General features: G+C 43.3%; 1 protein-coding gene across 4 annotated transcripts in view; it reads right to left on the reverse strand.

The window, feature by feature from the left end:
• Window positions 1-24,222, reverse strand: part of CIT (citron rho-interacting serine/threonine kinase) — a 165,941-nt gene that overhangs the window by 130,229 nt on the left and 11,490 nt on the right. For all 4 annotated transcript variants that reach the window (XM_039240508.1, XM_039240361.1, XM_039240432.1 and 1 more), the window contains exons 3-6: window positions 21,133-21,308; window positions 17,651-17,752; window positions 7,359-7,501; window positions 6,097-6,190 (exon numbers count right to left, since the gene is read on the reverse strand). In XM_039240508.1, the coding sequence (XP_039096439.1) occupies window positions 6,097-6,190; window positions 7,359-7,501; window positions 17,651-17,752; window positions 21,133-21,308 (515 nt within the window). The remainder of the gene's footprint in view (window positions 1-6,096; window positions 6,191-7,358; window positions 7,502-17,650; window positions 17,753-21,132; window positions 21,309-24,222) is intronic.

Here is a 24,222-nt window from a genome sequence, read left to right on the forward strand (position 1 = left end):
GCCTGGATGGCTCAGTCGGTTGAGCGTCTGACTTCGGCTTAGGCCATGATCTCACGGTGTGTGGGTTCGAGCCCCGCATCGGGTTCTGTGCTGACAGCCAGCTCAGAGCCTGGAGCCTACTTCGGATTCTGCGTCTCCTTCTCTCTCTGACCCTCCCCTGCTCATGCTGTCTCTCTCTCTCTCAGAAATAAATAAAAATTTTTTTAATTAAAAAAAAAAATCCAGAGCCCTCCAATCCAGTGGCACTCAAGCACCCAACCTCGCAAAGGTTAGGACAATGTAATAGGTCTTTTTCTAAAGCTAAATCTATCCCATTTAAAGAACTGTCCTTTTTTCTCAGAATTTGTCCTTTTGACTGTTTTAGTGTTTACATGTCCTTTATTTCTTGAAATGAGGCCTGATGAAGGATTTTCTGTACCCCCCTCCCCCGAGCCACTTCCTAGACAACAGAGGAAGCCAGCAATGCTCTCAGCCTTCAATATTATTTTGAAGTCTTATTGAGCCATGAAATTTGAAGGCTAAGGATTGCCTCTTTGACTTCTCCATCAACACAGAAAGGGCCTGATGTTAGTCATATACTGTGCTGACCAATAATCCTACATCTATCCAATAGCCCTGCCTTTAAAGAGGCTTCTCTCACTTCAGCAGTTACATGGGCACAAAAGAACTTTCTCCCTATTAAAGGATGTTGAGTGCCCCTAAGCAACCTTAGGTATTTTGTAGGTATGGACACACATCTGAAAAGCTAGGCTTTGTATCAAGAAAGGCAATTTGCTCTGCTTTGATTTGACGGGGAACTGAGTTGCCCTCCCTAGGGACAGACACCCAAGCTCTTCCAGCTCATGACTTTAATCTTCTCCATTCCTTGGCCCCAAAGACCCATGGTTATAGGAAATAGACCCATTCTCCCTACTCCTTCTCTTTTCACCCCTTTTCTCAAGCCCACTATAGGTTTTTCCAAATCCTAAATCCAGACAGCAGTGTGATACTGTTATTCTTTACACTATTCATCTGTTGCTCTGGGAAACAGAATTTCCACTGGGGGACACCTGGCTCAGCGGAGCACGCAACTCTTGATCTCAGAGCTGTTGAGTTCGAGCCCCACATTGGGTGTAGAGATTACTTTTAAAAAAATAAAATCTTAAAGAAAAATAGAATTTCCACTCCAAGTACCCACGGGGATGGTTGGATGGCCATACTGCCCAAGAAAGCCAAGGGCCATTGTTGATACACGAAAGTAGGGAGAAAGGACATGGTATCTGGTCTAAAATAGGGTGCCTTACGCCTGAGGAACTGAAAGTAGCTTAAGTCAAGAGGAAGCCTTGATGCTGGAGAGCCTGAGCTAAGACTTTTGTCTTTTAATGTGTATGTAAATGTTAATGAGCTCAGCACAGGATTCAGATTAAACTACAGGGTTTTGATAAAAACCCTCAACACTGACAATGAGAAATAAAAGTAGTTTTTAAATATGAAAACAAGAGAAGAACTGCAATGTCATCATTGATTAAACGCTTACCCTTTATGCCTAATTACCTTGCAGAACCATTAATATGCAATCCTCGAATATGCACTGCTTGCACTTGCTGGGTTTTATTATCACACTAGATTGTTTGGGAATATTCAGTTCTCCTTGTTTGCAGTGCACGGGGATTGGTCACTTGGTCACAACCAAGAGTCAAGAAAGAAACTGGATGGGGTCATGTTTATCAGCATAATGTAGCACAAGGCATAAGTCATCAATGTCTTATTTTCAAACTCATGATTAGATTTATCCAAGTGGGTTAGATAACTCTCTAATTCCTGTCCCATAACAGATATATGATTATACACATTTATGTCTAATCACTTTATAATTTTCTATATTTTAAGGGAAAATATTTCGAGCTTCCCTTATGAACATCTCCTATGTAAAGTACATTAAGTACTTAATAGTAATTAACAAAGGTTTTTAATGACACTTTAATGACTGCTAAATTTCCATTAGCTATTGACCTCCAAGCATATAAAATCCATTTAACACAAAATGCCACCATCCTGACAAGGATTTTGCAAGATGATTTCACTCTCTTCTGGTAGCAATTCACAGCCAGCTAATCTGGGTGAGATATTAAAAGTGGAGCCATGTATGGGGCACCTCGGTGTCTCAGTTGGTTAAGCATCTGACTTCGGCTCAGGTCATGATCTCTTGGTTCATGAGTTTGAGCCCCGCATCAGGCTCTATGCTGACAGCTAGCTCAGAGCCTGGAGCCTGCTTTCGTTTCTGTCTCCCTCTCTCTGCCCCTCCCCTACTCACACTGTCTCTCTCCCTCTCAAAAAATAAACATTAAAAAAAAAAATTTAAGTGGAGCCATGCACTGGGAGCCAGGCTTTCTGACAGTATACCATCTGATAATTAACTTTAGTTAAAGCTCACTGTCTTGATAGGAAAGAAAATATACCAGTTCAGCAGGAGATAATAAGAAAAATGACAAGGAGACAGAAGACTGAGCCATATTTCAGGAGATAGAGAAGAAAAAAAAAGGATTAACTTAGATTCCTTTACAAGCAGAAAGCAGATGAAAAGTAAGAAAACCACAGTCTGCCTCCTCCCAATCTTCTTCCCCTAAAATGCTTATTAAACATAAAACTATTTGGGGGCACCTGGGTGGCTCAGGAGGTTAAGCGCCTGACTTCGGCTCAGGTCATGATCTCACAGTTTGTGAGTTCAAGCCCTACATCAGCCTCTGTGCTGACAGCTCAGAGCCTGGAGCCTGCTTCAGCTTCTATCTCTCTCTGCCCCTACTTTGCTCGTGTTCTCTCCCCCTCTCTGAAAGAATACATAAACATATAAAAAAAAAATTAAAAAATTTAAAAAACGATTTCAACCTAACCTTCCCGATGTAGCTGCCCGGGGCAGAAACATCTACCTGCAGAAGGAGGGAGGGAAGGTATCTCACTATGTTGTTCCTCTTGGGGAAATGGAATAAAATCTTTTCACTCCTACATAAATCTCAAAGAAGTCTATCTCCTATGGGTTTCCAACTGCTAAATGAGGCTCATTAACACTTAACATGCTATACTGCTCTTTATTTACAATCTCCTTACAAAGGTCTCTCTGAAAGAGGCAGGTTGGAAGCTTACTATTTGCCACTCTTTGAGACTCTAATAAGGTAAAGTGGGTGACCAAAGTCAGGTCAAGGGCATGTCTCAGCTCACCAGCCAAACCTCTAGGTAGTATGGGCCCCTGTGTTAGTAAAGAGACTACCCCAAAGCAACATTCTGACTAAAAAGCTTGGAATAATGACAATGGAAGATGGAAAACCCAACAGATCTAAGGGTCACAAATACCTAAAATTTGTAGATAATATTTGGGAGTAGGAGAAAAAAGGATTAATTGATTTTGGGTGAGTAACATAAGTGAATTTCAGTAAACGTAGATTACATACGGTATATTTTTGAGAACAAAAAATATTGAGAGCCTCCTTTGGCCTAGAAAACATTCTACTTAAAGGAAATATGTTTAACCCACCAAAAATACAAAAATAAAATAAAATAAAATAAAATGTATAATTCTGTATCTATACTGGATTTCACCTAGGCTGTAGATTGGTCTTCCATAATTAAAGGGACTTTGCACTGAAAACAATGCTAAAAATACCCTCCTATGAGCTTGTCACATTCTGGCCCTAAAAGTACAAAGTTCTGGAGAGGTGACCCTTTGTCCAAAAGAGGAGGAGAGCAGGTGACTGTTCTCAGTGTGTAGGACTGAGTGCCGTCTTCCCTTTACCAGACTAGTCAGGGGTTGAGCACAGAGCTGCAAATAAACCTGAGTGACTCTGGAAGGCTCCCCACCTGCAGTGAAGGCTGTTCCAATTAGAAGAACTGAAAAGGATGGTTTGAAGCCCTAAAAAACAGAAATCTGAGGGGCACCTGGGTGGCTCAGTCAGTTAAGCATTCAACTTCAGCTCAGGTCATGATCTCATGGTTCGTGGGTTCGAGCCCTGCGTCGGGCTATGTGCTGACAGCTCAGAGCCTGGAGCCTGTTTCAGATTCTGTGTCTCCCTCTCTCTCTGACCCTCCCCTGTTCAGGCTCGCTCTCTCTCTCTCTCTCTCTCTCTCAGAAATAAAACAAATAAAAAAAAAAAAAAAAAAAACAAATCTGAAATGAATGGAAAGTCCAGTCTCTCCATCAAGGACTCTGAAGAGAGTGATTCCAGATGCACAAAGCAGGCCTTACTCTTTATTCCCACTGATTTACCAAGTAGGGACTTTGGACCACAATCTAGGTTCCCAAGTAGTTTGTTTTATCGCAAGCACGTAGTGCTGGCTCTCACTAATAAGCTTTCTCATGTTTCTCAACCAACTTGCAATGGTTCTCAACCAGGGGTGACTTTGTCTCCCAAGGAACACTTAGCAATGTCCAGAGAGATTTCTAGTTTCGCAACTGGAGGGGAGGGTGTTACTAACATCTAGTGGATACGTAGCTAAATATCCTAGAATATACAGGACAGACAGCCCCCCGCAGCAAAGCATCACCCAGAGCAAAATGTCAGTGGTGCTGACTACGTACCTATGCTTCAGTTTATTTCTAGATGCAGGAGTTTTTTTAAGGTCACTCATGCAATGTACAAGTTTTTTAATCCTAGATGATAAACCTTCGTATTACTTTTTTCCTCTGCTTTAGTCCTCTTAATTCAAAACTGACGCTTTCATGATGCCTGTTTCTGAACTGCACATAATTTTTAAAACATAAAATGCTTTGGGGGCGCCTGGGTGGCTTAGTCGGTTGAGCGTCCGACTTTCGCTTAGGTCATGATCTCGCGGTTCGTGGGTTCGAGCCCCGCGTCGGGCTCTGTGCTGACTGCCAGCTCAGAGCCTGGAGCCTATTTCAGAGTCTGTATCTCCCTCTCTCTCTGACCCTCCCCTGCTCACGCTGTCTCTCTCTCTCTCTCCTAGAATTAAAATATTAAAAAAAAAAAAAAAAACATAAAATGCTTTGATCCTATAACCTAATTCTCATTGTAATGATCAAGTAGAATCAATTATAAGAACATAATTTGGGGGAAGGAGGGGAATCGGCGCAGCAGGAGACTATTTTTCCAAGGATCTGAACACCAAGTGAATTATCTCAAGTAGACCAGTAGGCCTCAGGTCTGCAGAACAGGGTGGCCAGACCCTGGCATGCAAAGAGTTAACATAAACACAAGCCTTTTCCTAATATCAGCCTAACAATACCCACCTTTCCTCCAAGGAACTTGGGCAAAAAAGGCAATTTTACATATTTCCCTTCCTAAGGACTTAACTCTCAGAGGCTGGGGGTAAAGGGGGCATTTTAAAGAATAACCTCCCTAACCTCTGAATTTGTACATTTCAACTAGAATCATTATTTTACTGAGAAGGAATAAAATGCCAAGTTCCTAAGAATTTGCCCAGGTCTCCAAATGACTCAAGTCTAAGTTGATTTTCTCTTAGATCTACAACTTTTTTGCATAGTTGACATGAACATTCACACTTTAGTATACAAACTTTATTAGACTTTTTTTAACTTATATATATTTTTTTCACTTTGTAATCTTTTTCCCAAAGTACTCTTGCTCTAGATCTCAGCAGACACCCTCTTGCCTTCCTATTCAGCATGTGGAATACAGCTTAATTTTTACCAAAGGTCCAGGGCACCGAAATACATTTTGCGCAGTAGGTTCTTAATGCTTAAGGATATTTGGTTTAAATGTGCCAGTGATTTATTTCAATTTTTGCTGCATAACAAATAGATCTGATAAACAAGATTATAGAAGACAATCTATAATAAGCAGGGAAGATGAAAAGAACAAAATAAGCATTTTCCCTTTTTAAACAAACTATTAACGATGTTCCTAAAAATGTTTTGTAGGGTATTAACAGATGTTATACATAAAACGGTGCCAAGGTCAAGTAAGTCTGGGAAACAGCTCTATGTCCCTATCGCCACCCCCACCCATGGAGAAATCCTGCCATATACTGGCAAATGGAAGATTCCAAAATGTGGCTCACATTTTTCCCATATTTTCCAAACTTACAAGGACCACAGAACACTCTGTAGCATAATCTCTATTAAGCTATCTTGTTCCATTTTGTTACCATCTTATTTGAGTTCATTTTTGCCGCTGATCCAAAATCCACAAGCTTGATGTGTCCTGTTCGGTCAATGAGAATGTTCTCAGGCTTGACGTCTCTAAGAAAATCAGGGCCACAAATTAGTGTTGCCTTCTCCACGCCAATCAGCAAGCAACTGTGAACCTAGGATATCGATTCAGCCAAGAATCTCAGGATCTATGTCCTGCTATACATAGACCTCCCTATCGATGGATATAAATAATAAGCAAAACATTCTGCAAAACCAACTTAAGTAAGAAAAAGGAAAAGGAAAAAAGAGGATGAGAAGAAGGAAGAAGAGAAAGGGAAGGAGAAGGAAAAAGAAAAGAGATGGAGGGAGAGAGGGAGGGAGGGAGAGAGGAACAGAGAGGAAAGGAATAAACGCAAATTATTAGATGGATTATTTCTCCCAGAGACATGCATTTTACATTACGAAAGAACAAGGGGATTTGCCCAAGGTCATGTAGGTAAGTCAATAGGAAAACCTGAGATTCTATTCAAGGTTTCATAATTCCTGGCCTAACCATTCCCACAACATTCTCAGATGTACATAAAATGCCACATGAGCAGGGATGTAAAGAAACACTTTTCAACTGAGGGTAGAACACCTTTGTAAATTACTAACAGGTGAGGTTATAAGTACAACCCCATGGGCTTCTGCCCTTACGTGGTATGCCAGTTCCTTCTGCAAATCAAATTCGGTTCTTCTACCATCTAACCCAAAGAACCCACGCAAGAGTTCTCAGTCTTACCAGCTATATTAACAGATCTTATTAGCAAACTTGAGAACCCTGTAATTTTAGACAGATCTATTTCACTGTTGAACAAGGAAGCTGAAAGTTCTGCCATTTGGAAAGTATACTTTCAGCCAGTTACAGTTAAGACAGGTTAAAATTTGGGGGTGCCTAGGTGGCTCAGTTGGTTGAGCATCTGGCTCGTGGTTTTTGCTCAGGTCGTGCTCTCACCGGTTCATGAGTTCCAGCCTCGCATCAGTCTCCACACTGACAGTGCGCAGCCTGGTTGGGATTCTCTCATTCTCCCTCTCTTTCTGCCCCTTCCCATACACTTTCTCTCTCTCACTCTTTCCCCCAGAATGAATAAGTTAATTAATTAATTTTTTTAAAAGACTGGTTAAAATTTGCATGAAGCATTATTTTGATGCTGAAATCATCCATCTATTCATTCTACTGTGGGAACTGTTAGGTGATACAGATAAATTCTCAGTATACTACCTGAGTCTCACTTACCGATGCACATATCCCATCTGATGAAGGCTGTGAACAGCCAAAATCAATTCGGCGAGGTAAAACTGAATTGTATTTTCATCTAATTGGTCCTCGTATCTATTCAAAAGTGACAGCAAGTCCCCTCCAGGCTGATATTGCATGACCTGCGTCGAATGCCAAAGTTATTCATTCTTCATACATCCCAAAAAGGGAATATCTCAATTAGAGCCTCAAATGCCGCCTGATGTGTTATAATTACAACGTCTCCACAAAGCAACTAAGATGTGAGAGACATATTGTGAGTCACGTAGAATGAGATCCCTGCCCTAAGGAAATTACATCCGATACCCAAGAGAATCAATATAATGAAAGACTAGTCCCAGAAAACACGCAGTGTTTGCAAGGTAAGCTTGAGAAGTTGAATTAAATCCACCCACTCACCCACCCACCCACCCAAGTTGATACCCCAGACATTCCCCAGGATTTGGTACACAGTGTAGATGGAAACTGCTGGAGGGCAATAAACCCTCTGGCGTCTTTCAGTCTTTTCAGTCTTTCAGTATTTCTTTCCGCAACCAGCCGAACACAGGAAGGGTGCAACAAATGTGATACAATCTTCCCTTCCGCCCCCCCCCCCCCCCCCCCCCCCGCAACGGCCATCTGACCACCTCTTACAAATTTCAATGTGAAACCTACACTCTCTGACAATTCCACTTCTGACCATTTATCTTACAGGAACTTATAGTAGTTTGTGGATCAATAGGCACACAGACTCATTGTAGCATTGTTTGTCACACAGGAGAGAGAAAAAGCCTGGAAGTCACCCCAATACCCATCATTAAGAAATTGCTGAAATAATGACCTATCTAAAACATGGGAGAAGATGTAAATGTGAAAAATGAACAGACTCACTCTATTCAAACTGCCGTGGAAAGCTGCCCATGATAAGAGAAAGTGACATCCTATACAGGATAAAGTAGAACCTCTTTTCTCTGATTAAAAAAAAAAATGTATATTACATTTGTTAATGTATCCATATTATATTTGAGGCTTTGAGGCCGGTTTGCCTCGGTGGCTACAAACTGCACCCTGGTGACTTCCCCTCTCTGCCTTTCAGTTTCATCCACTGTAAAATGAGGATAAGACTAATTCCCTCACAATACCCTCCCTGGCATTAACAAGGTCTTCCAATGCCAGTCAGGTGCCTTCCTTTGCCGACTGTCGCTGCGTGATCCTTTCCTCTCTGGCTGGGAGGGGCTGGGACACATTCCGACCACTCTTACTCAGCTCTCTTCTTGTCCTTTGCTCTGATTTCCCATTTTGTGAGCCACACTATAAATGTCTTTTGTTTTAAGTTGTCTCAAACCCTTTCTGGAAAGAGGCAAGATCCAAATAAACATCTTAAAAAAAAAAAATACTAAATCTCTCCAACTACTGCATTCCAGAAGCCAATTTTGGGATGTGAATTCTCTCCATCCTCCTCCAAACTCCTGTTTGCTTTTGGTCCAGAATTAGAAGAAAGCTCTAGTCGAGTGAGACATGGAGCATCTGCACATATCCGCGGAGGCCCCAGGCTAGTCCAGTAAAGCTCCTGCCCAGCACAGAGTCAACCCTACACCAGAGACCCTTGAGGAGCCAGTGACTTGGATGCATGTCCTCCCCAAGGGCTCCGTGTCACCGGGGAGTCTCCCCCATTCGCATGGCATCTTGCACGGAGCAGAGAGTCAACTAGATACTGGACAATTTGAAGAGTGAGGTTCCATTTGCACTGTAATCGCTGGAAAAAAATGATTTATGAACAAGAAGGGTGATGTGTAGAAAGGGTGGCAGCTAAAATGCAGCCTTTACTGTCCCCAAATTCACAGCAGATTGAAAGCTACCAGTCCCAGTTCTAGAAGAACCCGCAGGTGCCACCTGGCTGCCTACAGCTCGCCCACTCATCCCAACCTGGTTCTCCACAGGCCCTGGTTATGTGGGTGAATGCTAATGTTCATATCTGTTTTAAACATATATTGCCGTTAAAAAGGCAATAAAAATTCTCCCCACCCAAGAAAAAATTCACCAATAACGACAGAAGTACTCATGCTTTTAGAACAAAAACACCTTAAAATAGGAACGATGCATATTTACGACAACACATCGCAGTTAAAAATTTTCTAACCTGGCTCTGGACGCCTGGGTGGCTCAAGTTGGTTGAGAGACCGACTTTGGCTCAGGTCTGATCTCAGCGTTCGTGGGTTCAAGCCCTGGGTCAGGCTCTGTGCTGACAGCTCAGAGCCCGGAGCCAGCTTTGGATTCTGTGTCTCCCTCTATCTGCCCCTCCCCCGCTCATGCTTTGTCTCTCTCTCTCTCTCTCTCAAAAATAAACAAAAAGCATTTTAAAAATAGAATGGCTTGTAAGTTTAGGGATGACAGAGTCAAACATACAGCACCCACTGACAACATTTAGGAGCTCACAAACTGACCGCTCTCTAATACTTCACAACTTCACAACTATTCCTGAAGACTCTATTTTGGAATGACCAGTAAAATAGATCAGAAAATAAGAGCCATCTCTTAAAAGGCAAAAAGATATGTATTCTGTGAGCTTATTCAGAAGATCCAATTTCCTGAGCTGAAAATCCCCGCCAAAACTAAGATTACTCTTTTCTGAGTCAAACAACTTTTCATTTCTTCAAAACCAGGGTTGATTGGGAAGACAAGTGACAAAAATTACAACAGCTGCGAAGCAGCATGTTCCACAACATGGGACAAAATAGACACGAAATGACAAACCTCTAAATAGACTGGGTCCTTATCAAAGAAACTAATCAGGCTTGAGCCACCAACATGATCCCCCATTACCACCCTAAAAAATGCCAAGTGCCCATCATTAGAGAACTTAATGTGGACATTTACTGAGTAAATTTGGCTGTCCCAAGGTGTTACGCCCAGCCCAAGGCTATCCTGCTGGGGTACAGTTGCTCATTCTGGTATGAATGGAGTGGATGGGAAACGGGGCTTGTGTGTGGTCAAGCCAAGCTTAACCAAGCATCTTGCTGTTGAGCTTAGACATAAAAAACAGGACTTGGGCACTTTAAGAAAACACATTCTGGACTTTTTAAAATGGTACCAAATCAAGAGGCTCCAAACTCACCATCAAAAGTCAAAAATTAAGGGGCCACTTGGGTGGCTCAGTCAGTTAAATATCTGACTCCTGATTCTGGCTTGGGTCACGATTTCACAGTTCATGAGATCAAGCCTCACGTCGGGCTCTGTGCTGATGGTGTAGAGCCTGCTTGGGATTCTCCCTCCCTCTCTCTCTGCCCCTCCCCAGCTTACTCGTTCTCTCTCTGTCAAAAAATAAACATTAAAAAAAAAAAATTTTAAGTCAAAAATTCAGAGTCTGTAAGTTTCCATACCAGATGACTTGCTAAGAACCAAATACCAGTCAGAAGAACACTATAAACCCCTGAAGGCCAAAGTTACCACCCAAGCTATGCCAGACAATCCACTCACTGCACCTGGTGTTGTCTGGAAGTGTGACTCTGTCCAGGACTGTGACTACCCAGAGGTGCACTGATCCCCCCGGGAGTGTGGCTTTTATCCTAATTAACCTGGTAAGGCTTCTAGGGCAGAGCTTGTCAAACCTGCCTGCCCATCAGAATCACCCAGGGAGCTGCTTTTGAAAAACAGAAAAAAACATATTCATACACACACACAAAAAAAATTTTTTTGAGTGCCTGCTGTGTGTCAGGCACTGTTCTAGATATTAGGAAAACAGCAGAGACTAAAACAGACAAAAGCCCCTTGCCTTCATGGAGCTGGAATTCTAGAAGAATGAAAAACAGTGACCACGAAGCAGTATGAAAGGGTAAAGTAGGCTTCATTCTCATCCCAACCATTCAGGGAGCTTGTTAAAAATCCCAGTGACCGTGGGTGAGGTCCAGAAACCTGCATCTGTAAGGAGCTACTGGGGTGATTTCTGACACGGCCCGCCCAGCACTGTACTGAGTCCCGCTGCTGATGAAGTTGTGGAGACAACGTGGCTCCCTGCTTCAAGCAGATAGAAAGTTTCCACGGCAAGAGGTGCCCTTAATAGGGCCAACGCTCCTGCTGCTTGACGCTTTTTTCAAGGATTACCTGGAGCCTTTCTGACCATCACGACGAGATCACCAGCCACAAAGAGCTGGAAGGTAACCAGTCCGTCAGCACAGAGGCACCAAAGTTCCGCGGATGAGACGTGTCCCTGCCCACAGCGACCAGCTGCAGGTCACCCAAATGGCAATCACCAAGGCCTGGTAATCAAAGGCCGGGGAGACAGGAGGAGGAAAGGGCCCTGCAGGGAAACAGCCCTAAACAATGCGGCAGCTCTGCAGATGGCAGGGAAAGCAGAGCAGCTGACAAACAAGCCCGGCTTGGAGCTGTAACGGCCTTGCTCTTTTAAAGCAAAGGCATTCAGGCCAACAGAGACAAACCCTTCTAATGGCAGCAGCTGCAGATACTAATTAAAGGGCAAATCTTACATGTGTTCAGTTTGGAAGGAGTAGAGGCTTCTCTGTTGGGGTTTGCAGCTACACCCCAAGCACCAGGATGGCAATGCCCATCAGTTGTGTTGCATTTGAAACAAAGGACTAGAGCGCGCGTATGCGCACGTGTGTGTGCACATGTACACACATGCACATACATGCATGCCCCCATCCACTCATATCCATATGTGGGGAGGGAGTGAGCATTTAATAGTTCTTGTACTCTATTCCAATGTGCACAGGGTGTCATTAGAGGCATGCTGTGCTGGCCACCCTTTCAGCAACGTGCCCTTGAAATGCTTGCACCACAATCAGCCTGCCTGCAAGTGCCATGGAAATGTAACGATGGAGCTGGCATCGTAATCGGCCCTGCGCACTGTCCCTGGTCCCCTTTGGCATCTGGGAGAAAGGAAGGGTTTCTCAAAGCAGGGTGGCCCCTGGCAGGGACCTTAGATTATTCTTCACGAAGGGCAAGGTCACCAAGAGAAAAGGAGAGAAGACCTTTCATTTCAGAAAAATAGGAATCCCAGCCTGATTCATCCATCTATTCAGAAAAATCCTCATGGAGCACTGATTCATCCAGAGTGTTGGCAAGAAACAGGTTGTACCCTCAAACAAGGAAGCTAAGGACATGAATTAATGAAGTGCCCTACATTGGTGAAGAGCCCTAGGGCTAGTTAAGAGCTGGGGAGTAGGTACCACGTCGCAAGCTCAAAGAGTAAAGAGCGAGAACAATATCTCGGGACCTTCACCATTTTTGAGGGGGCAAAAGGAGGAAGCAGTAGCCAGAAATTAACTGTAGCTATAGCCATAGGACCATGGTTCTCAAAGTGGGGTCCCCAGACCAGCAGCAGTAGCATCACCTGGGACCTAGTTGCAAATTCTTGGGCCCCATCTTTGATCTCCTAAGCCAGAAACTGTTGTCCCAGGCAAACTGGGACAACGGAACAAACCTGTGACTCCTAAAACTCTAAATGCATTCATGTGAAATACGCCTCAAAAGACCAGGACACAAAACTGTTTTGAAGGCACAAAGAACACCTTCAAGGCAGTAACACATTCAGCAACTGAATTGGGGCCAATAAGAGGTATTAATATCTCATTTCACCAATGAGAACATTGAAGCCAAAAAGGCCAAGACTCCAGAGAGACCTACTAAGGAAGAATAAAACAAGAACCTATATTCTAAGTAACAGCTTCCTTCCGATGGGTAGCCAGCTTCCGAAGCCCTCACTTCCGAAACAGCAACATGAAAACATGCTGGTGAGTTTTGAGACATGCCTGAAAACTGGATAATCTTTTCCAAGAGATCAAAACAGCACATGTCTCACTGTCAAAACTATCATAAGCTGCCACATTTCACTAAAATAAACAATGAAGTTGTATTTGTTAACTCTCTCCAGACTCCCAGTGACGGCAGAGGCTGGGAGCCCAACACCCATAGGCCACAGGGGTCCCTGTCTAGAAACAGCCAATCTCCAAACTGTCCCTACATAGGAAGGAAATACCACCTGTGCAATTGCATGGCCTTCAGGAAAGCAAGACAAGAAATGTAAAGAACTAATCCCAAGCATGACCTCAGAACCAGGGTCAGAATAGAAGTGCTTTGGAATGTGACAGTGCAACATAATGGGTAAAAAAGTATGGGAGGTGGATCTAGGGGGCCCAGGTTCAAAACCCCAGTCTATCTTTTATTGCCTGCAAAAGGAGGTGTTTTAACCTCTCTGGCAGACTATAACTGTTCCCCTAAATCCATTCTTCCTGTAGTTGGAGATTGGCCATGCCACTAGACAGTATAGATGTAAGGTCATGTGATCAAGTTCTAGTCACTAAAACAGGAGAGGAAATGATGTGCCCCACTTCCATATCTAAGTAAAAGGTATTTTCTTGTTCTGCCTCTGCTGCTTTCTCCTACCATCCAGGTGAAATAAGAATATGAAATACCCAACTTCAACCACGTCAGGGAAGACAACATCCTAAGGGATGAGGATCCACAAGATGGAAGGAACCTGGGTCCCTGGATTATCCCATACAACAGAGCTGCTCCATCAGTTCAGACTTATTTTGGTATCTTTTTGTTACAGTAGCTTAACCTGTACCTTAACTAATACATCCTACGTGCAACTAGGGGAGAAAAAATTGGAATGAACAGAGGGAAGTCAATGTGAGGCCACTATAAGGAAAGAAGATTCATGGATCAGCTGTAGTATCAGAGCAACGGCAGCCTGAAGACCCACAGCATGAAAAACATCAATACAAAGCCAGCATTAAGAATCTCACAAAGCATTTAGATGCAACAATACTACAAGCGGTGAGTTGCAAAACAATGGTGTCTTTGTAAAGATCCGCTCCTTCCTGGAAGGACACTGGTGAAGGCATCTGTTATACGGAATTGAACAGATTTCATCATGAACCAGATCAACAAAGCACTGTTTCCATGGGCTGCCTGCCAGAACACAGAACTAGCCTTGTTATACAGAACCAGACATTAACAATACAATGGACTTCATTGCAATTTTCTATACACCAGAAAATGGCAAGCCACATTCATTGGTATGTAATGACAAATTTTTAACCATCAAATTTCAAAAGGATCCAAGTTCAATTTCCCTGCACTGCACTCCAAATTTTGAAAATCCCACTGGATCTAACTTGAATTATATACTTTAGAGAATAAAACTCATACTCCTAATGTGTGATTTCCATAACACAGTAAGTAAATCTGAATGTAAATCAATTTCTATGAAATTAAGCAGACATTCATCCAATAAACGCATCTTAAGCATTTACTTGGGGAAACGCTACTGGAAACAAGGGAAACATAATCCCTCCCTTAGTGGAGGGAGGTGGGGGAGCCCAACACCCACTCATGAAGAGGAAGGTGTTAGGAGTATGCAGCCAGAAGGGCAACTCTCCCAGAAGAAAAGGGGCCAGGAGGAGTTTCTGGAAGAAGTGAGATCTGGCCCAAACCCAGAAGGAAAAATAGGAGTTAACCTGGGAAACAGGGACAGAGAAAACAGCGTGGAGAAAGGTCAGAGGCCAGATCAAAGAACCAAAGGAAGGTCAGGATGAATGTAAAGTAAAAAGAAAGAAATGATAAGCAACAAGCCTAGAGGTATATGTGAAAAAGGCCTTGGAAACCACATGGAAGAGCCTGGACTTTATCCAGAGGGCAGCAGGGAGTCTTAAAGGGTTTTAACAGTGGGATGACTTGGCTGCAGTGTGGAGAAGACCCGGGGGAAGGGCAAGACAGATGGCAGGGAGAACACTTAGGAGGTTACTACAGTAATGCAGGCAAAAAAAGATGGCAGCCGGAGCTCACCCAGTAGAAGCAGGAATGCAATATATAGGTCACTGATTCCTACTTGTTTTATTCACTGATTTTTAAATGTATCTTCAATTAAACTGCATTTGCATTACAAGTGAACATTCAACTGCGGGGGAGCTTATGATAATTTATTTACATATAAACTTCAAAGGTTTGGTGATCTATAAGTGGTCAATGGGCACAATGGAATTTTGGTACTTCATGATACCAGTAGAGATCTATGGTCCCCTTATCTCATGGCAGAATGTATTTCCAGACACAGAAATGTTCAGATTTTAGAAAAGTAAAATGGTGTGTATACTTTATATTACGTAACACCCTAGGGTAGGGCTTGGGATATCACCCTGTCATCAAATGCAATCAAAATCACAATTTCTTGGCCAAATTAGAAACAGTCACACTAAAGGGAATGAAGAAGAGATTCAGGTCAGGTTTTACTAGAGAGTTCAAGTCAGGTTTTGCTGCCAAATAAGTAACAAAAGAACTTGAGGTTATTCAGAGCTCTGGGCATTTCAGAATTGCAGATAAGGGATGGGGGATCTATAATCATATCTTAGTTCCTATGCTGAGTTTGGATATTTAGAAGAAAACCGTACCCTTAGCAAGCATTTTACTCCAAATTACCAACATACTTGAGAAAAGAATGCAGACAGGGAAATAATTACAAGATCCCATCAGCAATACCCAATTGAGCTACTAAAGAAGGGTGTAATAATGTCGTTGCAGCCAGGTATCAATGTGCTGAGGCAATTAGAACTCTAGGAAACAGCTGTTTTGAGATCATTCCCATCTTGTAAGATGGCAGCTAGAAAACCTGGGAAGACGGTCATTAGGCTAAGAACGCTAATGTCAGAGACAAAATCCAGATAGGAGCCCCACACACAAAAGGCCCAAAAAAGGAAGCCCCCTGCCACTGGGAGGTCTCTTAGCAGAGGAGCTACTGATATTCCCAAACCACAAGGTATTCTAGTTAGGCTGTGCCCAAGAGGAGGTTGATTCCACAACTGGAAAAAGAAAGGAAAGGTCAACCACTGGGACAAAGCCAATTGGTAGGGATAAAAATGGTGACACCAAAGAGATTAAAATTTTTCAAATGACCAACTATTACCTTCCTGAAGATGCACTTTGAAAAGGGTTGAGCCATGAAAAAAAAAAAATAGAAATGAAACTACTAGTCAACACAAAGGAAACTACGAGCTGGTATCACTCCCAGAGCCCCTCTGGTCATCCTCATTGGCCACCCAAATGCAAGCAGTGTCAACCACCAATTGTCATCAGTGTTATATAGAACGGTTAGAATTTGTCCTCATCTCTACCATGTGGTTAGTCCAAGGCCAATCTCCCAATGCATTTGTATGTAAACATTCTCTCTCAGAAGGCTAGGTGGGGCTGAGGGGTGGGGTGGGACTTCTCTACCAGCACTGGGTTCTCAACTAATATGAAACCAATGCAAATACAGTGCTTACTACAGGTCAGAAATAAAGGCAATAAAATCCCCCAAAGCCCAGTGGAAGCTCGAGATAAATTGGAGTCCATCCCTCTCTCACGCTTTCCTCTCACAGAAGCCTCTATAAAAGTTTCTCTCCATTCAGGGTAATAATATGATAGTCTTGTTTGAAGGGCTTAATCAGGAACAAAAATTATTTCTGGGATACATTTTTTTACTTTAGGAATCTAAGCCCCCAAGAAGCTAAACAAGGCCCCAGAATTAATTTTAGCATTGCGTAAGTCATGCTACATGTACATCAGAAATACTATGGCATCGTTCAAATGATCTGTATATACTGACATGGAAAAATGTCTAGGGTAAATTGCTGAAAGGCAAAAAGCAAGCTGAAGAACAGAGTAGAGAGTAATATACAAGTTTCATAAAACAAACTATATACACATGTTATAAATATAGACATGGAAATATTTTTTCCATGAGGGTCAGGAAGAACATACCTAACCAACAATAGGTTTCCCTAGGGAGAGGGATAAGAAGGAAAGGTAGAGAACTTTCCCTATTTCATATTGTTCTGCAGTGTTTGCATCTCCTTAAAGTAACTGTGCATTATCTCAATTTTTAAAAATTAAAACATTTTAATGATGTTCACTAGATTTAGTGGTGATCATTTCACAATATATACAAATACTACTGAATCATTACACTGTACACCTGAAGCTAAGGTAATGTTGTATGTCAATTACATTTCAAAAAAAATTAAAGAGTCTATTAAAGGTAGTATCAGACTGTTTCCAAATAAATCATTTCTCGTTATTGCCCTTTAAGCCACAGCTACAATACTCAACAATAAATGGGGCTGTTTCTAAATGGAAGAGCCCTTCATCTTTAGGACAAGAGAAAAGTAAGACACCTTAAAGTCAGGACGGCAACTCAACGGACCATATGGGCAAAAACTATATCCAATTCTACATCTATGATATCGGAGTATCAGCACTGGACTAATTCCAGAGAGATGGATGAAAAGACTCACCAGATAAAGGTTATTTTTGTCCTGAAAGGCGTACTGTAACTGGGGAATCCAAGGGCTTGTGCTCCGAGATAATATGTTCCGTTCTTCCTCAAAAAATGAAACCTAGAGGGAGAAAGAAACCCTTTAGACAACCATAAAGAACTAAGTGTTGGGGGAGGGGTGAACGTCCCATCCTCTCTATTTTTTTTTTTTTTTAAAGATTTTATTTATTTCTAGGAGAGAGAGAGAGACAGCGTGAGTAGGGGAGGGTCAGAGAGAGAGGGAGTCACAGACTGAAACAGGCTCCAGGCTCTGAGCTGGCAGTCAGCACAGAGCCCGACGCGGGGCTTGAACCCAAGAACCACGAGATCATGACCTAAGCGAAAGTCGGACGCTTAACCGACTAAGCCACCCAGGCGCCCCCCCATCCTCTCTCTTTAAACCTAAACTCATGCCTCTAGTTTTAAAAAAAGAAAAACCGTTCCTTAGCCCAGCACTCCACAAATTTCATTCCTTCGCCTACTTTGCTCACGATTTTTGCCAGGTCTGTGTATTAGCTATCCAATTATTTACTTGTCCTTAAAGTCAATTCACTTCTTTTAAATATAAATATCTTCCTCTTTTTCTTCTTCTTCACCTCCTCTCCCTGAATAACTCAGTCCTAAAGCCATTAGGTGGAACAGAACAAGGTAAGCATCCACAAGTGGTAGGGAGATTGGGACACAGTGGCCCAGAACACGGCACCAGGCCCAAGCAGGGTGAGGAGGGCGGCCAACTGTGGGGGTTGCGGGGCAGTCCAATATCAGGTATCAAGGGCCCAAATAGGGTGAGGAAGGCATCCACATGCAACGATAGCCTGGAACAGGGCATCCAAGCCCAGCGATGCGAATGGTGGCAGCAAAGACAATAGATTGGATGCACACATATGCATAAAATAAGCTAAAATATTATGGGTGATATCAGAGAAGGGAGCTGCAAATACAGAAAGGGTAAACACCAGAATTCACTTGGGGAAATTGGACTGGACCTGGACGTATTGGTATGAACACATGGTTTTTCAATATGCAGAGATGGAGAATATAGACAGAGAAATAAATTGTGTGTACTGTGTGTGTGTGCATGCACAAGTAGCTGTATTAAATACTTGAGTGTGTATTCTCTAGCTCTGCTCACTGAAAGGGATTCAGAAGCAGAGATACCCCAACAGCAATAAGGACACCTGGTGCCCAGATCTTGGTTTCTAAATACTGTTTTACACTAAAAGGAAAAGGCATCCTTTGAGAAAGGTGTAATTACAAGGGTGGGGCAGGCAAGGTAAAAGTACAAGAGCCTGAACATCCTGTACCAGAAAGTAAGACAGAAATTCAAAGTTGGGGCGGTATCAAAAGACACAGAAATCAACCTGAAGAGATTCGCATGGCCCAACTTAAGAGGACAATTTGAGTATAAAAATGCATAATGACAGGAATGGCTTGTAATTCATTGACTTAAACAGGAAATACAAGTCCAGCTATAAATTAATAATCTGAGGGGCGCCTGGGTGGCTTAGTCGGTTAAGCGTCCGACTTTCGCTTAGGTCATGATCTCGCGGTTCGTGGGTTCAAGCCCCGTGTCGGGCTCTGTGCTGACTGCCAGCTCAAGCCTGGAGCCTGTTTCAGTCTGTCACTCCCTCTCCCTCTGACCCTCCCCTGCCCTCAGACTCTGATCCCAACCTCCTCCTTCCAAAAGTATAAATGATCCCCAACAGCCTCACAAGGTCAACTGCCATTCCAAACAAATCTTGGGGGAATGAGGAGTTGTTACCATTTAACAAGGATGGAGTTTCTGTTTGGGAGGACGGGAAAGTTTTAGAAATAGGTTGCACAACATTGGTAAATGCACTTAAGGCCAGTGAATTGTACCCTAAAAAGGAATACAACAGTAAATTTTAGGGGCGCCTGGGTGGCTCAGTCGGTTAAGTGCCCAACTTCGGCTTCGGTCATGATCTCACAATTTGTGAGTTCGAGCCCCGCGTAGGGCTCTGTGCTGACACCTCAGAGCCTGGAGCCAGCTTTGGATTCTGTGCCTCCCTCTCTCTCTGCCCCTCCCCCACTTGCGTGCACGCACACACACACTCTCTTTCAATCAAAAATAAACATTAAGGGGCGCCTGGGTGGCTTAGTCGGTTAAGCGTCCGACTTTCGCTTAGGTCATGATCTCGCGGTTCGTGGGTTCAAGCCCCGCATCGGGCTCTGTGCTGACTGCCAGCTCAGAGCCTGGAGCCTGTTTCAGTCTGTGACTCCCTCTCTCTCTGACCCTCCCCTGCTCATGCTCTCTCTCTCCTAGAAATAAATAAAACATTAAAAAAAATAATAATAAAAAATAAACATTAAAAAAATCTTAAACAGTAAATTTTATGTTACGTATACTTTGCCACAATAAAAAAAGGTTCATCAGATTTTCCACCAATTACCCTCTCCCCACCCAAATGTCTCATTTCTCCCCATTTCCTAGTCGCATCTGTTCTAAACCACTAAGAAGGAAACACACACACACACACACACATCTGTACAGCATTCTAGTACTCAAACCTCCAGAATGTTACACGCACACTTCCACCTGCCACACTCTCATCACTTCTCTCCGCCCAGAACCTGCATTCGCGCTCAGCAGTGTGAACCTCCCCTAATCATCCCTGGCTCACTCACATCTCTCTTCACTCCCCAGTTGGTGAATTTGCTAACTGCTCTCCCTTCTGTGATGCTTTAGCTGCTAAGCGCCTGCTTTATACATTTGCATTTTTTCTCTACTTTCCAAAGTTGTTTTTAAAACCCTGCAACTAACAGCCATGGAGCTTCAATTCCTTTCACAGGCTTCCCACAGAGCAGGGTACATTATCGGACACACGATTTGCACTTGGACATCTGTAACTAATAAATTGCTCAGAACGGCAAGGCGGATAGCCGTCTCTCTAGAAACTCGGCAAATGAATCGATAGGTCTGGAGCAGCAGCCTTGTTTCAAAGAAAGAAAAATACCACGACCATGAAAGAGAAATTCTTACCCGCTCTCAAACAAGCAACACCCTCGCCACAGAACTATTTAATTTAATTTCTTCAAAGACCTGTTTTAAAATCAAATACATATGCCCACAAGAATAAAGAATGTGCATACAACCAAATGCTGCCTCACTAACTCCACAATATGCAGATCTCGAAATCCCCAGCTGATGGTCATGAAAGGTCGTCTTAAATTCGTTGGTGAAAAGGCCACATGGATTCTGAATAAAATACAACTACAGAAAGATGATAAAGCAATCACGGAGAGCTTGCGAGCCCTCAAAATGAGTCAGTATCAGTTCAAGAAAAGCTGAGAATGTGAGAGCTCTTTCTGCAACTGTAATTAACCAGAGAGTTGCCGAGGAAAACTTGCTCAATCCCAGATGTCAATTTGGCAGATGATCGCCTCTGCAGTGAACACTCTGGCACAGAAAGGGGAAAGGGCGTGGCGTGAAAATGCTCCTACCTGCTCTTGGGCCAACAAGGTCGCCTTCTTCATGACCTTCATGGCATAGACGTCGCCGGTGGCTCGCTCTCTTACCACCTGCACTTCAGCAAAGTGACCACAACCCACGAGACTTCGGACTTCAAAGTCCTTTGCCGAAGGCTGGAGCTCCTGCAACTCAGCTATGGTGTCGGAATCTGCAAGAGATGTTAAGAGTTCCTTCCAGGTGAGTGAAGCACTTTCCAATACATGCATCTTAGTGAAAGAAAAAAATAAAAAAGGAAAGGAAAACAGTGTTCCTGTGTGTTCCCTCGCTGTCAAAAGACATTTTAGTCACTTTCTCATCCGTCATGAATAATTATAAAATCAGCACAAAAGTGTTTTTATATGTTAAAGTTAAAATTAAGGGCTCCAGAAATTCCAAAGCAGTTTCCATGGTAGCTATGATTTGAATCCTGTAGACTCAGAAAAATAGGAGGAGGACACAAGTCAGGCTCGTCTTCCTCCTCTCCGAAGGCCGCGGGGCAGCGTTTGGTCAAACTCGCTCATCAGCATTTGGACTCGTTCACAAGGTGACGTAAGCAACATGATTTCTGTCTCCGTCAGCTTTGGGGCTGACTTCCCGATTATCCCATTCTAAGTGTGTTCTGCAGTGTTATTTCACTAACCCATCTCCCTTGGATTGTCTCAGTAATACCTTTCCCTTAATATACAGCAGCGCTACCAAAAAGAACACAGAAAGAAAATGGGGCCCTGACATTTGCTCCGCAGCGTTGACAGGTCACCCACCTGGAAGGGTTTGCAACTATCTTTGTCTTAGCCCACAGTCCAAATCCTTTTTCAAGTGCAGTCTCTCAGTCAGTATCTTAGTCTGCCCAGGCTGCTGCAACAAAATACCATAGATGAGGTGGTATTTATTTCTTATTGCAACAGGTATTTCATTGCTTAAGGTTCTGGAAGCTGGGAAGTCCAAGATCAAGTTGCTGGCAGACTGAGTTCCTAGTGGGAACCCACTTCCTGGCTTACAGACAGCCATCTTCTCACTATATCCCCACAAGACGGAGAGAGATGGAACCCTGGTCTCTTCTTCTTCTAAAGACAACAGTTCGATCACAGAGGCCCCACCTTCATGACTTCATCATACGAATCACAGGGGGACACAAACACTCAGCCCAGAACAGGTGGAGAGCCTCAATGTATGAAGTATGAATTAAACGGATGGCGATTTGGAATCTACAGTATACTGACACTCTAAGGACACTAAGCTGGGACATCATTGGATATGCAATGACTCTCTAAGGATTTGAAAGAATGAAGCGGAACAGCTGTAGCTGACTAAAAAATTCAGTCTTACACATTATAGAGAAACTGCCTCAAATATAGGGGTTACGCTCTAAAGGAAGACAAGAGGAACACAGAATCAAAATTATTCTGGAGAAGCCCTCAGAAAGGTGCCATGATGACGACCAAGAGACTCTTTTTTTTTTTTTTTTTAATTTTTTAAGTGTTTCGTTTTGTTTTTGTTTCTGGTTTTTTTTTTTTTAATTTCTGAGAGAGAGACAGCGTGAACAGGGGAGGGTCAGAGAGAGAGGGAGACACAGAATCTGAAACAGTCTCCAGGCTCTGAGCTGGCTGACAGCACAGAGCCCGACGCAGGGCTTGAACCCACAAACCACGAGATCATGACCTGAGCCGAAGCTGGACGCTTAACTGACTGAGCCACCCAGGCGCCCCAGAAGAACAAGAGATTCTTGATATCCCAGGAGGGCACTGAAGTCCTCTGATCAGTAGAGCAGGTCAGCATTTCCATAGCTGGGCACCAAGTAAAGTTGGGAGCTACATTCTAGAGTTACACTCAGCTTGGCCAGTTATTCACACAATAAGAGGAAATGAGTCCAACAAGGGGAAAAGCTTTTCATTACCTACAGTCATGGAGCAGCATATTGATAAATTAGCCAATGCAATCTTAATTGGCAGCCACTCCCTTTCTTTGTTGCATGGGGGGGGATTGGATTCAGTCAGATCAAAGGCAGACATGATGAACCCCACTGCACTGAGTGCCTTCCCACCCTTGAACTCTACCTCTCTCTTTGGCCAGTCATCCTGAAAGCACCTCCCTTTGGTCCCTGGGGGAATCGGGCAAGCGTGGTCGGCACATCCGAATAAATTCATCATGACCACTGTGGAAAATAAATCTAGAGCACCTCAGTGGAGAATTCCATGCAGGAGCAAAACTGAAGGCTGCACAAGATTTTCTTTTCGCCCTGCCATCCCTATGCCAAGTCCTGTCTCTCTTCCCTGCCCCTTTTCCAGGTTTCTTTCAGATCAAGTATTTGAGTTTTGACTTACAGCTCCCCAAATACGCTGGCTTGCAACTTCCTGGGTTGAACCTGATTTTATTATTGCTTGCACACGAAGCCAACCACTCGCGAGTCTCTGCTAGGCCTTGGGTCCCTAAGTTGCTTAGAGCATTTGTCCAACTCCACTCTCGAGCCAACGATGGTAACCACCAGGCATCTCAATCACACAAGCAAATAAACCACTACAGGCAGAAGCACAAGGATACTCAGAATTCTGAGAAACCTTACCACATCTCTAGGTCTTTTCCCAAAGGCTTTGGGTTAGTAAGGTGAACAGCTGAGATACGAAACTCAAGTCTATGACTATTTAAAAAAAAAAAAAACAAATTCACAATTTCCCTCCACACCAGCAGCTTCTGTGATTCCGAAACCACATCACACTTCAGCCCCTGTGCACTGTTCGTTACAGCATTTAAGTACTGAATATTGAGGTGGAAATGAAGACCCAAAGCACGGTAATGGAAAGGCAGTCAAAGCGCGACCTTGTCAGACAAACATTTGGACCCGGGGGCAAAAGCCATTACAGCGGAGCATATTGCTTCCTTTTCTGAAACTCAGTCATTCAACATTTCAATTTCTAGGAATCTGTCCATCACAGAAACATTAGCAGATGTGCTCGAAACAGACAGACAGGAAGATGCACTGCTTGTAACAGAAAAATAAAATGGCAAGGACCTACAGGTCCATCAACAGGGAAGTGGAATTGACCTAAAAGTCCCACCCACAGAAAACCATATTAGCTACTGAGGCA

Source organism: Hyaena hyaena, unplaced genomic scaffold, assembly GCF_003009895.1.
Source record: "Hyaena hyaena isolate Hyena2069 unplaced genomic scaffold, ASM300989v1 scaffold_0, whole genome shotgun sequence".
NCBI classification, from domain to species: Eukaryota; Metazoa; Chordata; class Mammalia; order Carnivora; family Hyaenidae; genus Hyaena; species Hyaena hyaena.